Source organism: Beauveria bassiana (genome assembly GCF_000280675.1).
Source record: "Beauveria bassiana ARSEF 2860 unplaced genomic scaffold BBA_S00003, whole genome shotgun sequence".
In the NCBI taxonomy this organism is placed as follows: domain Eukaryota; kingdom Fungi; phylum Ascomycota; class Sordariomycetes; order Hypocreales; family Cordycipitaceae; genus Beauveria; species Beauveria bassiana.
Genome location: NW_007930838.1, coordinates 1,372,164 through 1,388,247, shown reverse-complemented (window position 1 = coordinate 1,388,247; position 16,084 = coordinate 1,372,164). Strand labels below are relative to the sequence as shown.

The window sequence follows — 16,084 nt, the reverse complement described above, 5'->3', positions numbered from 1 at the left end:
CCCATCGCCCCCAAAAAAAAAACTGCAGAAAAAAAAAACATGGATGGCCACGGAAGAAGAAAAGGTGCCACTGTTTCAGGATGAAAACTGCAGCTCGCCAAGGAGGAAAACAACAGCAGGAAGGAAAGCAGGATTGAAATGTTTGTGACGACTTGCCACGGCTCGGTAATCAGCCTCTGCCCTGGAGCCGGCGTGGGGTTTCCAAGGGTTTGCCCTTCCATCAACGATGGGACTGATGGGAGGGAAGGAAAAGGGGGGGGGGGGTACAAGACAAGACAAGACAGGCTCGGATCGGCCTTTTTTTTATTTTACTCGCATCTGCGGCTACTCCAGGTTGAGCAAAGGAGTCCGCGAGCCTCCCCCAAATGTCTTGACCTTGTTGGCGATGCCCAGTCTGCCAGTATCTAGGGACCTGAGATATCCTCAGATGAATACCACGTTCTGAGCGCGCCCGCCTCGTCCCCATGGGTCAGGTTTACGACAATGATGGGAGCGATCAAAGAAGGGCGGCGGCGTCGGCGGCGGGGGGGGTTTCGCATCTTTGGATCGGGAGAGCCGCAAACAGTGGATGATTAACGCCCGCAAATCGTTCTTCTATACAAAAGGTCTTTTGGTCGTTGCCACTTTTGGCAGAGCAGGTTGGTTGGCTGGCGTAAGCGTGCGCGCGCTGCTGCTGCTGCTGTTGTCAGTCGTCGTCGCCTGACCCCTTCCTTCTTCTTCTGAGTCTGAGACAAAACCGACCCCCATTACGAGGAGGGCTGCGGCCTGAAAGCATCGGCGCCCGTGGACATGACACACATCTCTTTTGAGTTCAGATTGAAAAGATTTCTTCAAGGGGGCTCCGATGGGAAAGTGTGCCACTGGCGGCGCGCGATGAACCCTGGTATGGCGCCATTCTTTTCTGATTTTGTGCACAGATGCCCATCGTGGGACAGATTGCCCATCCCGATGGAGGAGGGGGAAAAAGGGGGCCGGGATGAGCACTGCGGAATATCTCCCGTCTTTGCGGAAAGATTGATTGTCTACTGGAGCATTTGTCCCTACCTATGCAATGGACGAGTTAGTCTTGATGCGCCGTTGACGTGTTCTCTCATCATATGGAAGGCGTATGTATATCTTGAGAATGGCACAAGTTTGGGTGGGGGTTGGTCAGGTGTTCAGATTTGAGCCACAAATCAACCGTGGGCTAGACAATATCAAGACATTCCAGATACACAAACGAACTCTCACCAAACAGTTTACGTCGTCTGAGACAAGTCGTGTCTGCCCGTAGATGCCCCATACCTATTGTCGTGATACAATGGTCTTGGAGAATAGCAGCAACACGCCCTCGGTTCGCAAAATGCAGTAGCATCAACTTGAGTTTTGCAAACATTCTTCTCCACGTAGATGAAAGTACCCTCACCATTACAGCACTCATCTCTCGTACAAGCAGAACAGGGAGCTGCAGTGTCTTTTAGCAAAGTTCTAGACCGGTCGTTTTGCACCGCATCGCGCATTCACCTCTTGTACATGGCATCCGTCTGGAATATAGTAGGGTGTACGGTTCTACAACGCACTGATATTGAAGAAATATTCGCAAAATCTACTCTTTCTGTGCTTTGGTATACTTGCTTTTTCTTGGGGAAAAAAATGGGAGGGCATCAACACGTCACGCGATGCTGTGGTGGTTGGTTGCCAGAGCCACCCCATCTATGCATTCGGTGTTTCTTCTTTCCCTGGTCTGTGTACTCTTGTGTGTGTTTTTTCTCGTGCCGGACAAAGGTCGTCGTGAAACACCAGCTGCTCACATTTTCCCAGTTTCACTAGACGATATAGAAACCACCTGCAGCTCACAGTCGGCCCGTGTAAATGAAAATTTGCTGTGGCAGGGGTGTGTGTATACGTATGATCAAGAGGTTGTGTTCCCACGCAAATGAGACGGTGTAAAAGAATTGTGCATCACATTGGTGACCTGGCCAGTAGATTCTCTCAAGCGTGAGAGGGATGTACTGTAGACTTTTTGCTCTGTTCGACTTGCCACTGGGTTCGCCAGGGAATGGCCCGACTGTCAGCGCAAACTCTGGCCAGAAAGCCAAATGAGTGTAATGTTGCCTAGATATTGACAGTTGGGGGAAGTGAAGCCATGAACTATGCGATGAGATGGTATCGTAAAAAAGGCCAAGATGTTTGTTCAAGGATATGCATTCATCGACATTAGAACCTCCTCTTCTTCTTTGCTGGTCCAGCCGCTGCCTTCTTCTCCAGCTCCCTTTTTAGTTCCTCCCGCTTTCTATCCGCGCGTTCCAACGATGTCTCCTTCTTCTTCTCCTCCCTAGCCTCTGCTGCTGATGCATTGCGAGACGTTGCACGGCCACGCCGCGCGTCATCCCTTGTCACATCTGCCGACGGCGCTGTTCCGGCTCCAGCCCGCTTGCCAATGACGCCCAACCTCTTGGGCGCAGTCGAACCAGCCTCTTCCTCGCCCTTGGTTGTTGCTGCAGAAACAGCGTCATCCTCTATTATCCCTGCATCATGCACCGGCCGTTTTGGTTTTCCACCAATGCGGCCCAGACCGCTCTTTTTTGCAGGCGCAGAGGAGGATGGAGGGGAACGAGGAGGGGACGAGTCAGCAGGTGGTGGTGATGATGCGGCCTCGTCAGGAAGAGAAGCAGTCTCGTCTACGTCACTAGCCGTTTCTGATGCGGTCTCGTTGTCATCTGCCATGGCTTCCTTGGTCTTGGGAGGGGGTGGGCTGACGGCCTTGGGCGGCGGCGATGGAGGTGGTACCGATTTCTTGCCGCCTATTGCGCCGATGCGGCCAACTTTCTTCGGCTCCTGAGATGACGCATGCTCTGCCTTGACGGCTTTTGCAGGCGAGCTCTGCTGTGTATGAGCGTCTTTGCCTCGGCCAGTCTCGGTCTTTGGCATGAGACGTAATGGAGTAGATTGGATCTGAAACTCGTCGTCATTGTCGTCATCATCGCCCATCGTCACATCGTTGACGTCTGGGGGCGAGGAGGGTTCTGCTGAGTCCGGGGCTCCTGTTTGATTATCATCTGTAGAAGCAGTGCGATGCGGTAGACTTGTTTTGCTACTGAAGCTGCGCCACCAGCCGTCCAGGTTGCTGGATGCAAAGTTCATTGACATACCAGGTAGTCCCGAATTGCCGCCAAAGACTCTTTGCACCAAGTCGGTCACGTCGCCAGGCTGATCAGCGTTGTTACGGAGCTCATCATTCATCTTTTGCTCGTTGAATGGCGCGAGACCTCTGATTTTGCCATCCGCAGTCTCTCGCGTCACCTTTTTGCGGCCTGAGAGCGCTGTAAATACATGCTCCAAGCCTGTGCCGGTAGCTTCGAGCTTGTCAGAGAGCTTGGCAATTACCGCATCTTTGTGCGCTAATGTCTGTATCAACATGTCCACTTGGCGGCTCCTGAAGTAGAGATCCTCAACAATGGGGATCGCAAACTCGTTTGTAATGGCAATAGATGATGACTTCTTCAAATGGAATGGCCATTCCAGGGGCTCAAATCCGGCGAGCTGGCAAGTGGCCACCAACTTTAAGCCTTCTTTTCCAGAATCCGCCGATGATCCTGGCGAAAGCGTAAAAGTGGCTTCATCATGCCCATCAGCCGTCTCATCCAGCGCACCCCGGAGCGTCTGGAGAAACTTGCCCATATTCTCAGGCGTATCGCTCGGGTCGATGCTCGTATCTTCTTTCCATGCTCTCATGCAAATAGCTTTCCTCTCCATCGACTCGGTCCATACATGAGCCATGTCTGTAACCTGAATTGAATATTCGGATGCCTTTGTCTCAAAGGCAACCAGGAGCGGTGGTAATTCGCCTTCTCCTGAAAGGCGCAGGGGTCGCCATGTTTTGGCGCCCGCCATAGCGAGCTTCCGTCAAGCGCAATGATGCCAAGCTCCGTAGGCGTTGCGCACTAACAATCTTCTTGCACTCCTAGCTGATGGTTTCGATAAGCCGCAGCCCAGGCTGCGTCAGGCTTTCGTGGTTCCCGGAGCGCAATTGGCGAGCATAGCCTTCGCGTTTGCGACGATGCCGCCGAGGATGCCACCTGCAGCGTGACCAATCGGGATGTGGCCGGAGAAAAGTCCTGGAGCGCCTAACGTAGCGCAATAAAAGGCCGGCTCGATGAAATCAATTCGCCTTCGCTTCTCCACGCCGTCGAATAAGAATGTTGTGCAAAGATGTTGATGATGAGGAGCAGACATCCGCGCACTAGCGACGCCCCCAGCCCCCAACGGTGACGGGGCTCCATGGATCCTGCAGGGTTCTTCGCCGATGATGTCGAGTCTACAGATGAGTGCGGCAATAAAATCGAGCCAAATCGAATTGGTAGCAAGAAACATGCAATTATGATTATATTCAAATGATTGACGAGTCTCTTCAAATCAGTCATCCATATTATCCCTAATTGTTATCCAGTAACGCGTAGAAAAAGACGGCGATTTCGCCTCTGCTCTCTGGAAACGCGTGATAGAGATGCTCATCATAGCCTGCAAAGACCATGCCAGCTTTTTTGTAGAAGCGACAGGCTGCAACATTGTTAGATTGCCCTTCGACGCGAATCGCGCCAAGACCAATTTCTCGCGTCCAGTGCTTGACAGCGTCCAGGAGACGCGCTGCATTGCCGTAGCCGCGAACACTGACATCCAGCCCGATAAATTCGAGCAGAACCATCCGGTTCCAGCTCTTGGAAGCGACGGTGTATCCATATATACAGCCATTTTCGGCCCTGAGGACAATGATGACTTTCGTCAGACCATCAGCCCCCTGCAATTCCTGCTCGTCGAAGCCAAAGTCTTTGACTCTCTCGGGTAGCGGTGAGGTAGTAAAAGGCAGGTCGTTTTCCAGCTGATTGATTGGCTTTGCAACCTCGGCATTGATTGAAAAACTAAAATCGAGTCCGGCAATATCTTTCTGCGTCAGCTCATTGACTCTTTCAAGTTTCAATTCGACCATTATAATGATGTATGGTGTTTCCGAACGGTGTGAGCTGGGGGAAGCTATTACATGTTAGCGTCGCATCCATCTCGGCGAGCTCAATTTGGAAAGCTGCCATCAGCACAGAAACATCGAGCAGCCTGCCAACCCGCCAGCATTTTGTCAAGAAACTGACTTGCAACCCAAGCCACTCTTGGCTTCTTACTTATGATGCTACGATTACCTTCAGATCTGTCCCCTAATTCCGAGTCAGAAATTACCCACACTTTGGCGTGGGACGCCAGGCTACACACCAACAAAGAGTCGCGGGAGTTTGCCACGATCCTGCAACTGCAGCGAGGAGAAATGACCTCGTATATGCATTTCCAGGGTTCAAAGCTTCAGAACTAACGAGTTTTGACCCAAAAGCCAACCCTGGTAGTGCGGCGGTCAGGTTGAGGAGTTGTTGGCATTGCGCTAGGATCATAGAGCAAAATTAGCGACTCTCGGGCAACAACGGCCCCCTTGGCCTAATGGCTAAGGCGCAAGAGTGCGTACCCCGCTTAGATCTTGTCGTTGTACACCAAGCTAACTTTCAACTAGCTTCTATATCTCGGAATCTTGAGATTGCCGGTTCGAGTCCGGCAGGGGGTGTCTACCTTCGTTTTTTTTTGGACATTTTTTATGCCGTGCTTTTCGAATTACATTATCAGATCTTGCATGCCTGTGCTTCGAGGAACCTCTTCGTTTTTCTTTACTATCAAGCAGCACACCCCTGTCGTTTCGTGGCTAGCCTGCGCGTACCTGCTCCCATACAAGTTCAAGTAAAAAATTAATTGGCTGGCTTTTCCACCCTAGCAGATCGATTCCGATCTGCACAACTGCTATGACGCATGCGAAATCGGGGCCCTCAGCAACCAAATCACTCTCGATTCAAAGGGGCCAGAAAGGTCGCGCTCTTCAAAAAACCCTTGCTTAAAGCTCGCCTGACATTACAGAAACCTGCACGATTTTGTGTGCCCATGATTGAGTCGCGGTCATAATTACCATCGCGTACCCTTGAGAATCCGTCTTCACTTACATGCCTGTCTGCTCCTGGGCATCACTGACGCGACGCACGCTGTTCACGCGCCGAGATATCAGGGCCTTCTTAGCAACCTCGCGACCACACGAATCCATCACCAGACAACTCGCCACAATGGCGCCTCGTGCAACGAAGCGCAAGGCCAACGCCGCACCTGCGGCTAAGACGAACGGAATCAAGAAGGCCAAGTCGACGAGCTACGACGACGAGCTTCGGGAACCGCACCATGCGGCTGATGAAGCCGAAAAGCACGGAATTGTCCTCCGCGATTACTACCCACCAGAGATGAGCAACACAAGAGCACGCGCCTATGCTGAAGAGGCGCTCCGCCGCCCGATGGAGAACCTGGTTACCGCCCAACGCGAGACAGCGGAGGCTATGAAAAAGGCTGCACAAGGTGAAGCTGTCGCCCACTGGTTCAAGACTGACTTGCGCTGTGCCGACAACACGTCTTTGGCTTTGGCGGCCCAAAAGGCCAAGGAAATGAATGTTCCGCTTCTCTGCTTCTACTTGGTCAGCCCCCAAGACTTCGAGGCTCATCTCAGATCGCCGGTCCGGGTCGATTTCATTCTTCGTACCCTGAAAGTATTGAAAGAAGATTTGGCAAAACTGGATATTCCACTCTACGTCGAGACTGTGGAAGAGCGCACCAAGGTCCCGGCTCGTGTGCTTGAGCTGCTTGAATCGTGGGGCTGCAACCATTTATGCGCCAACTTGGAGTACGAGGTTGACGAGCTCCGTCGCGAGACCAAGATAATAAGGCTACTGGCTGCAAATAGCAAGTCTTTCGAAGCAGTGCATGACACTTGTGTCGTTCCTCCAGGTCAGCTTCGCAGCGGTACAGGCAACCAGTACGCCGTTTATACGCCGTGGTATCGCGCTTGGATGGCTCACATACATTCCAACCTTGACTTGCTCGAGCTACATGATGCCCCCCCAAAGAATCCTGCATCAGCAAGGAAAAGATTTCAGAAGCTTTTTGAGTGCGAAATACCCGCGGCACCCAAGGGAAAGGCACTGTCGGCGGAAGAACAGAAGCGCTTTCACTCACTTTGGCCATGCGGCGAGCATGAAGCCAAGGCTCGCTTGGACAAGTTCTGCGAGGAGCGCATCGGCGGGTATAGCCAACAAAGAAACTTGCCAAGCCAGAATGGCACAGCTAGCATCTCTGTGCACTTGGCCAGCGGTACAATCAGCGCTCGAACTTGTGTGCGCACCGCAAGAGACAGAAACAAGTCAAAGAAGCTGGACAGCGGACATGAGGGAATCAAAGTCTGGATCAGCGAAATTGCATGGAGGGACTTTTATCGCCACGTATTAGTCAGATGGCCACATATTTGGTGAGTGCACAGCTTTTGCAATTCATGTATTATCTAACGGGGACTTTCACAGCATGAACAAGCCGTTTAAGCCGGACTATGCCGATATAGAATGGTCTTATAACACCGAGCACTTTAACGCTTGGTGTGAGGGCAAAACCGGGTTTCCCATCGTTGATGCTGCTATGCGACAGCTGAACCACATGGGTTACATGCACAATCGACCTCGCATGGTTGTGGCTTCCTTTCTCTGCAAGGATCTACTCATAGACTGGCGCATGGGCGAGAAATACTTTATGGAGCACCTGATAGATGGCGACTTTGCGAGCAACAACGGTGGCTGGGGCTTCAGCGCGAGCGTCGGCGTCGATCCGCAGCCGTACTTTCGCATCTTTAACCCACTCCGCCAGAGCGAGCGCTTCGATCCCGACGGTGACTATATCCGTCAGTGGGTGCCAGAATTGAAAGACCTCGACAACAAGCAAATTCATGATCCGTACAATCGCGGTGCTGGAGACAAGGCGAAAAAGAATGGATATCCAAAGCCGATTGTCGAACACAGTGAGTGTCGGGAGCGAGCGCTGGCTGCGTACAAGGCGGCTGTGGCGTAGGCCGGCAGGTCGACGAAATCTCGCGTAAGAATCTGTGCAAGCCAAGGCATCATCAGCGAATGATGTTGCTGGCCGCTTGAGCAGCTGCTCGATGATGGTGATTCTTGTCCACCAGCAGACTATTGTTCATCTACGAATCGGTCAACATGTTTTAAAAAAGAATCGAAACTGCCATGAGACCTGTTAAATATACGCTGAATCCTAGTTATATACATGTACCGAGAACAAACTGAATCGTTAGGGATATCGCGAAGAGGTCTTGTGGCGGATGGGGGCGTGATGACGCGTAGTTCCTTCATAGGACTTAACACATCGTTTCATCTTCACAGCTGGGGTTTTCCAAGTACAATCAATTAACATAAGGTGTTAACGGAACGCAAACCTAAGAGTAAGCTACACAGCAATAACACAACATTACGGCGACCCGTGTCAAAAGATGATACAGCTCCGTGGCCATAGGTCTTGGAAGGAATTCCACAAGTCCGTGCCGGTGCAGCTAGACATAATAGGCCGCTAGCATCTTCTCAACGCTGGCGGCCGATGAGGGGGGGGCTCGGCATCTTCTCAACGCTGATCTGCGGCCGATGTGCGGCGCCGAACAATACGAGTGCGCCTGGGGCCATAATCGAGCGGTGCAGCTGTTGGTCGCAAACATGTTGGAGCAGGTCACACTGGAGAAGTCTAATTGGATTCGTTTCTTTACAGTCGCCCATTTCAAATCTGTGCGCACGAGCGATGGCGCGCGACGTTGGACAATTGCGGACGTTGATGTGATAGGTAATCTGAAAATGAATCAAGAATCAGTTTGCGCGCATGTCTGACCTGTATCTGTACCGTGACAAGCAGTCTCGACTGCCACGGCTTTTTCAAGGCCAAGAATAATCTGCGGCTTGGAGACTATCAGAGTAGCCTCAGAATTCTCAGCAATGGACAGGCGGCTTCACAAGGAGCCCTGCGAGCCAGCCTGTGCGAGAAGACTTTTCCAGCCGGGAGCACAGCACCAGTCACACATCCAAATCACTTCCAAAGGCCTCGCACGTGTATATGGACAAGTTCGTAATGTTTTTTTTGTGTCTTCGAAATCGAGCCAAGACGCCTCGAATTGGATTGTGCTAAATGCAGGCCAACTCTAGTTCCACAAATGCACCCTTCCCGAAACCAATCCCAAAACTATCGGATCGTTAGCACTGCTTATGCTGAATGCTGGCTTTCGGTTCCGTCACCCGGGTATTGTGCACCTTTCACTCTAATGTTTTTTCTCTTTTCGTCATTGTGTAAAAGCATTTATCGCTGAGCGCTCCAGACATTCTTGACGAGGCCGTCACGTTGAGCCAGGCGGTTCATGGCGTCGTCGGACTCGCCCATGGCGCGGACGAAGCCGCAGAGGGCATAGACGTGGGCCTCGCCAGGGACGGCGCGGCCGTTCTCGTCAACCTTGGCGATGGAGATCTGGACAGAGCCGTGATCCTTGGCCTTGATGATGCGGTTGGTAGCGCTGCACTTGCGGGGGACGTAGCTGTAAATCGGAATCGCAACATTAGTATAGTGTCATTTCTTCGGCAATCGTTTCTGAATATCGAATCGGTGTTGCTTCGAGAATTTCGGTGTTGTCTTACAGATCGACGATCTCGCCACGGTCGTTCTCCATCTTGACGGGTGTTGTGAGGGTGTTCAGGAGTGTAAGGTTTGTCGTGGTGCTCGGGTGGGATAGCCTCACAAATTCCTGGCCTCGAAATTTGCCCTGGCTCTGAATAATTTCGTGGGGCGAGGAGGGCTTTCTGTGCGTCACATGATCTATCATGTGATAGCGTGAGTGTCTCGCGAGCCCACTGAGCCAATCAAAGCGCGCAGTCGCCCTCGAGACTTTTGGCAGCCACGTATCCACTTTGACTTGGATGCTTCTGAAAACCTACGACGAGCAGACCGCGACGCAATCGCCTCCATGAAGCGCTCATTCGGAGGTGGTGCTAGGACTGAGATACGGAAACCATTCTGCTGCGCCTTATTGGTTCGAGATGCGCTCTGCGCACTCGACCGTATGTATCCGGCGCAATGGCTTCTCCCGAAATGTTCTTGTCGTCACCTTTACGTCCAAGGCGTCGAATCGCAACTTCTCCACTCGTGATATCCTCCTCACCAGATCTTCCTCCGCTGCAAGATCTAGGGTCGCGACCGCCAAAACCTCCAATCTTCAGGTCGACTACCCCTACAACACCAATTCACCAGCGTTCACGAGCCGGGCTCACGTCAGCACCAGAACCCAGACCGGAGACCGTGAACCTGTCGCCAACACCCGGAACCTCCGTTCATGAGTCGCACTATAGATCTCCCAAAAAAGTCAAATCGCATCAATCCCTTGCGAGCCATGATATGGCACAAACATGCGCTACTCTTGGGGCCGCACGCCAGACCCTGTTGCTATCATCCTCTCCAGCTGGATCTCAAGCAGTTGTAAGCGAAAGCAAATACTTCCGAAACCCTACTTGCGAGCCTTCTCAAGACAAAGAATCGGCTTCAGCAGCAGGGACTGTGCCACAGGAAACGTCTTTGAATCTACAAAGGGCCCCCGTAAGACGCCTAGATTGGACCCCGCCGAAACAGAGCTCGCTGAGAGTCAGCCAGCCGAACAATGCCAGCCCTCCAGCGTCTGAGCCAGTTTCTGAAGAGAACGGTAGAGACGATACACTTTCCAAGGTCCTCGAAGCTTACAAATGTGACGATACGCCGGCCTCAACTATAGCAACTCGATCCGACGAAGACGGCAGCATATTCCGGAAACGCAAGCTGATCGACGCGGTATCGACGAGATCCGGACAAGGCACAACGGTAGTCCCTGAGCCTGCGATCGTGAAGAAAAAGGCGGCATCAAAGAAGAAACCACGAACCATCACAGGTCTAGCTACTGCCGCATATAAACTTGCTAGTCAGCCTGACTCCGGCTTCGAGGAGGAAGCCCATACCAGACCCTCAATAGCAGAGGCTCAAACGGCAACAATCACGGCGACTAACGCGCCTGCGAAGAAAACGAGGAAGCGTACCAGCAAAGCCCCAAAAAAGTCGCGGAAGAAGGAACCGCCGCCCAAGCCAGTCTTGTTGTCACCCAGCGCGGCGTTGCGCCAAGTTGCAAATCAAGACTTTCTTTTTGGAACGTCAAGTCAGCTGGCTCAAGAACAATCTCCGGGATTCCTGCGAGACTTGGCTAGGGCAATGAAATATTCAAATGAAATTGACTATGCTTCACTTTCGACGCCTATCAACAGCGATGCCATCGAACCGCCGGAAGCAAGGCGTTCGCTCTGGGACGCAGCGGCTCGCGATGAGGCTGGTGACGTGTTTGATCTGGGTATTCAGGAACTTGCTCAGAAGTCGCAAGATTTACCTTCTCTCGAGGCACAGGCTGATCCTTTCGGTTACGTCAAAGAAGCAAGCCCTACCGGAGAGGATTCTTTTCTGAGCCTTTCGGATGCATTGAAGCCGCAAGAGGTGCTTCATGAGGGAAATCAAACTCCAGAGCCACCAACGGAAGAGTCTTGCTCCCAGGATGCAGGACCTGTGCCTGCTGTGCCTACATCACCGGGTTTACTGCCTCGCCCTAAGTTCGAGCTCTATACTGATGCACAGCTGGCTGGCGCGGTCTCTTCATATGGTTTCAAGAATGTACGCCAGAGAGGAGCGCGAATCGCACTACTAGACAAATGCTGGCAAGGCAGAAATCAGAAGGTCGCTGTTTCAGGCGCACGATTTGCCTCGACGCTGGCCGGGCAAAGTACACGGTCACCTGTCAAGTCAGGTCGGGCAAAATCGCCAGTAAAGACGCCTGCTCGGCCTGAATCGTCATTGGTCAGTGCATCGCAGCCTCAGGAACCGCCACCGTCAGCGCAGCAGCCCATCAGTCCACCCAAGCGGCCCCGCGGTAGACCACGAAAATCACCAGCACCTGCGCCATCTTTGAGCGAATCTGCTTCACTTTGCGCCGCAGCCCTGCTGCATCCAGACTCCACGGCATTGGCCCCTAGCACCCCAAAACGTCCCAAAGCTAAAAGTTCTAGATTGGTAGTCGAGATACCAGATTCAGAATCAGATGCTGATGGACTTGACTCCCTCTCCGCATCTCCATCCTCAGTGCAGGATGAAATGCCCTCACCCTCGCAAGGCGTGGACCTGTCTCTGTCTATGGATCAAGATGCTGAGCTGTCCATTGCAGTAACAACATCTGAAAAACCAGCCTCTTTTGAGTACATCTCCAAGTCGGTCACTTCTGCACCAAGGTCCAAGGATGTCAGTCAGCCATCTTGGCATGAAAAGATACTACTATATGATCCAATCATCATCGAGGACCTCACTGCCTGGTTGAATTGCGGACCGCTTACCAAGGCCGGTTACGATGATGAGGTGAGCTCGGGGGAGGTGAAGAAATGGTGCGAGTCGAAAAGCATATGCTGCCTCTGGAAGGTCAACTTGCGAGGGAAGGAAAGAAAACGGTATTGATTTGCCGCTATCATTGTGTTTTTTTAGACAGGTGGTTCATTGCATTTTCAGCGCGGCGCCGGTTTAGGGCTTGTTTTGGAACATTACACCTGTACATGGGCATTGCGATTGGGCCTATGTTTTTGAGTAGCCATTTGATGTAGAACATAATTTAACCATTTTGTTCAGCTTAAAGGTGTTGCCTGGCTACAACCTATTGAAGCGACGAGCGGCACCAGAAAATTGGCGGCCGCGGACCTGCCATGAGCCCGTGCGAAGCCGCTAAAACCAATACATCTAGATGTACCGCCCGGCCTAAGACCGGCGTACCTCGGTAGCATGGCTCATTCCCCGCAAACAAGCATTTGAGCATACTAAGTTACTACGTACACCAGAGCGTACCCAGGGACGGGTATACAGCTAGTATAGCCGCTCCGACGAGGCTTAATTTCTCATGAATTCACATCTACACATCGTCGCAAGACGAATACTGCCAATTAGCACCCCCAGCGTTGCTACCAGAAGACTCATCACCACCACGACTTCCATCACGACATTCTCAACCTCCAACTTATCCATCCCGACCGTCTCTGTTCATCGCGCGCGCCAGTACTCACCACACTCTCATCAGCAACGACGGCGATTCTCCGGTCTCACTACTTCTCCAGACGCTGCAGCTGCAGCCGCACCCAGAAAGCCCTCCAAGATGGCCAAGGACGGCGAACTTGCCGTTCCCCGGCCCAGCGCGTCCGTTGTGCTGCTGTCGCCCTCCAACGAGATCCTGCTGCTGCACCGCGTCAAGACGTCGACGTCGTTTGCGTCGGCGCACGTCTTTCCCGGCGGCAACGTGGATCCGTTTCACGACGGCGACGTGCCGCCCGAGGGCGACCCGGACAAGCACCGTGACGGGCCGGCATACCGTCTGTGCGCCATTCGCGAGACGTTTGAGGAGTCGGGCATCCTGCTGGCCAAAAAGGACGGCAAGTTGGTGCAGCTCCCGGAGAAGGAGAGAGAGGATGCGCGAAAGCAGATTCATGCGCGCAAAATCAAGTTTGGCGACTGGCTCGCGTCAATTGGCGCGACTGCCGACACAGGTTCGTAGTGGCGGACCCTCGCTGGGCTTGCAACAGTCTGTGCAGATCGCGATGCTAACGGACTTTTGCCGCCTAGAATCCCTCATTCCCTACACACGCTGGGTGACGCCCGTCACCGTGCCGAAGCGCTTCACGACGCAAATGTACCTGTACCTGCTCCCGCTGACGCGTCGCGACGTGCCGTCCAAGATGGTGATTCCGACGCCCGACGGCGGCATCGAGCACACGGCGGCGCTGTTTGCGGAGCCGCAGGCGTGGATCAAGCAGGCCAACCGCGGCGAGGTCATGCTGTTCCCGCCGCAGTACTTTATCCTCGACACGGTCGGGCGGCACGTCGGCGGCGGCAAGCCCGGCGCTCTCGAGGAGGAGACGAAGCGCTTCATGCAGCAGCGGCGGCGGCTGCTCCGGTTTGTCAAGCAGGTGCCGACGGCGAAGACGGCGCTGGGCCGCGCGCACCCGTCATCGCAGGTTGCCTGGGCGGACAAGGTCATTAGCCCGCTGCCGCTGTACATGCGCGAGAGCGACGGCCGCGCCGTTCTGAGCCTCGCCTACCCGGGGCCGGAGCTCGAGGGCCGCGCGGGAGGGGACCGCGCCGGCGACTTTGAGCACGTGGTGCTGACCAAGTTTGGCAAAAAGGGCCCGACGGGCGTCGAGGTGCGGTTGCGCGAGGAGGTGCTTGATGAGGATGCGCAGCCAAAGGAGGGCCGTCTCGAGAAATTGTAGAGTGGGAGTTGGCTTCTTCATTTTTTTTTTACTCTTGGACATACATGGTGGTCACTTTTTACAAAGATATACGAGAGCCTCAGGGAGCTCAACTAGATCTAGACCGATAGATGTTCGCTGATGGCGACATAAACGGGAATAGAAACTGCTGCAATTTCAACAGCCTGAGAGTAATCGGCAGATAAAACCATGTCGATCCCTCGGCCATAGTCAAAAGGGCATCGTTATCCGAGCCACCTTTATTTAGCCTCGACGCTCAATCATATGCTGTCAAAGTGGTACGTCATTTCCTATCCCTCTACGCGTATCTAAAATATCTAGTTCTGGCATACAACGACGGCCGGAGCCGCAACTAACACCGAGCGGCTCACGACCAGTCAAATTGCCTTTTGAGGACGAATCACGCACGGTCGTAGTACTTGAGAAGCTAAAATGGGGCATGGAAAGAAATTTATCAAAGAAATGTCGGGACACAAGCGGACATTACGTCTCGAGATGCGGTTCTGGAGAATCTTTATGTTTGAAGCGCTGACTACCAGTATCACGCGGCTGGCGGAGGACAGCGGTGTACCGCCGTGATGCTGCGGAATGGTTCCGGACGGTCTCGGCTTTTCTACAGCATTGCTAGAAGATGGCTCGGCGGCCGGATCGACCGTTCAGACGGGCAGGGCTTGGCAATGGAGAATTCTATGAAACCCGATCTGTTGACACTTTAGGGCGTTACAAGCGCTCTACCAGTGTATGTATATGTATCGTAGATGGCTCCATTGAGCTCCCAACAGAACGACTTTTTTTGAAAAGTTCTCATGTCCGCTTTGGTCGAAATTCGATTGCTAAACATTCTCGCAAAGCAGAAAATACACAAAGATTTGGCAGGTGTTTCACAGACAAACGCCGAAGAGATGATGATATTCTCAGTATACAATATTACTACTGCACGAAATTCTTGAGAGAAGAAAATGAAACAATGTACTGAAATTTACCGAGTCGGGATCTGGACATGACTTGAACAGATTAGCGACAAGGGGAAAAGTTCATGTTACCCGAGGGGTGAAGCTGAGAACGCAATGGTGTTTCGTGAGTAAGGAGCAAGCTTGTTCGATCTGACGGAAACATGATGAGCATTTAATTCGTAGGTTTGTTTTGACTTGCCGCCCGTTTGCTGATCTGATCCACATTGATCTGCAGTAGATGCGTCTTCCCCACGGCATGGCAGACGAACGGGTTGTCTGCATCAGTCCCTTATCTCCCACATTCCGCTCGGGTTGCCAAGATGTCGAGCTGACGAGCTGGCAGCGCAGATTGAAGTTGTAAGGAGCAAACCACATGAGAATGAACAAGTTAAGCGTAGACATCCTTTGAAACTTGTTTGCTTAGTTGTTCTCTTTGGCCTTGTCTCCCCGGCCAAGTGAAATCGCGTCCTAGCTTGCCCCATGATTTTTCACCTAGACGACACCATAATGACTGCAGCAGAGCATTTTTCGGCAGCAATGTCAGAAATCGACATTGATCACGCTTTGATGTGCATTGATCCGGATAATACGCGCATCTAATCAGTCGTTTGACAGCATCTCCTTCTTTGCGGCTGACGTCACACACCCACACGCCATCAATCCGTCGCAACCAGCCACACGCGGAAGAGTGAGGTGACTACATCGTCACAGTTGATGGCAAGGAACAATGTCTTTGTTTACAGCTGCAACGTTTCGTATCAATCACCCGCCTCTACGTTACACCGCGCGAATCGCGGGCCCGCCCACGACGGGTCGCGCCTATTTACGAATACCCAACTTGCCATGAACTAACGGATGGAAACTGTCGAGAATAGGCTCATTTTCACATCCGACCACAATTTAGAT

At 52.7% G+C, this 16,084-nt stretch overlaps 5 protein-coding genes across 5 annotated transcripts; 2 read left to right on the top strand and 3 right to left on the bottom strand.

The window, feature by feature from the left end:
• Positions 1–2,196: 2,196 nt before the first annotated feature.
• On the bottom strand, positions 2,197–3,873 carry BBA_01666 (uncharacterized protein; the record flags this gene model as incomplete). Its single annotated transcript, XM_008596763.1, has 1 exon — positions 2,197–3,873. One exon carries the CDS (start codon positions 3,871–3,873, stop codon positions 2,197–2,199), a length of 1,677 nt encoding a protein of 558 aa, XP_008594985.1.
• Positions 3,874–4,414: 541 nt separating this feature from the next.
• On the bottom strand, positions 4,415–4,966 carry BBA_01665 (Acyl-CoA N-acyltransferase; the record flags this gene model as incomplete). Its single annotated transcript, XM_008596762.1, has 1 exon — positions 4,415–4,966. The coding sequence occupies one exon, from the start codon at positions 4,964–4,966 to the stop codon at positions 4,415–4,417; it is 552 nt and encodes a 183-aa protein (XP_008594984.1).
• Positions 4,967–6,125: 1,159 nt separating this feature from the next.
• BBA_01664 (DNA photolyase) lies at positions 6,126–7,941 on the top strand (the record flags this gene model as incomplete). Its single annotated transcript, XM_008596761.1, has 2 exons — positions 6,126–7,351; positions 7,404–7,941. 2 exons carry the CDS (start codon positions 6,126–6,128, stop codon positions 7,939–7,941), a joined length of 1,764 nt encoding a protein of 587 aa, XP_008594983.1.
• A 1,284-nt stretch (positions 7,942–9,225) lies between these two features.
• Positions 9,226–9,885, bottom strand: BBA_01663 (40S ribosomal protein S21 (CRP7); the record flags this gene model as incomplete). Its single annotated transcript, XM_008596760.1, has 3 exons — positions 9,226–9,457; positions 9,558–9,735; positions 9,855–9,885. 3 exons carry the CDS (start codon positions 9,883–9,885, stop codon positions 9,226–9,228), a joined length of 441 nt encoding a protein of 146 aa, XP_008594982.1.
• A 437-nt stretch (positions 9,886–10,322) lies between these two features.
• Positions 10,323–14,225, top strand: BBA_01662 (NUDIX domain-containing protein; the record flags this gene model as incomplete). The annotated part of the gene is made up of 4 exons (XM_008596759.1): positions 10,323–10,392; positions 10,442–12,422; positions 12,892–13,502; positions 13,579–14,225. 4 exons carry the CDS (start codon positions 10,323–10,325, stop codon positions 14,223–14,225), a joined length of 3,309 nt encoding a protein of 1,102 aa, XP_008594981.1.
• Between the last annotated feature and the right edge of the window lie 1,859 nt (positions 14,226–16,084).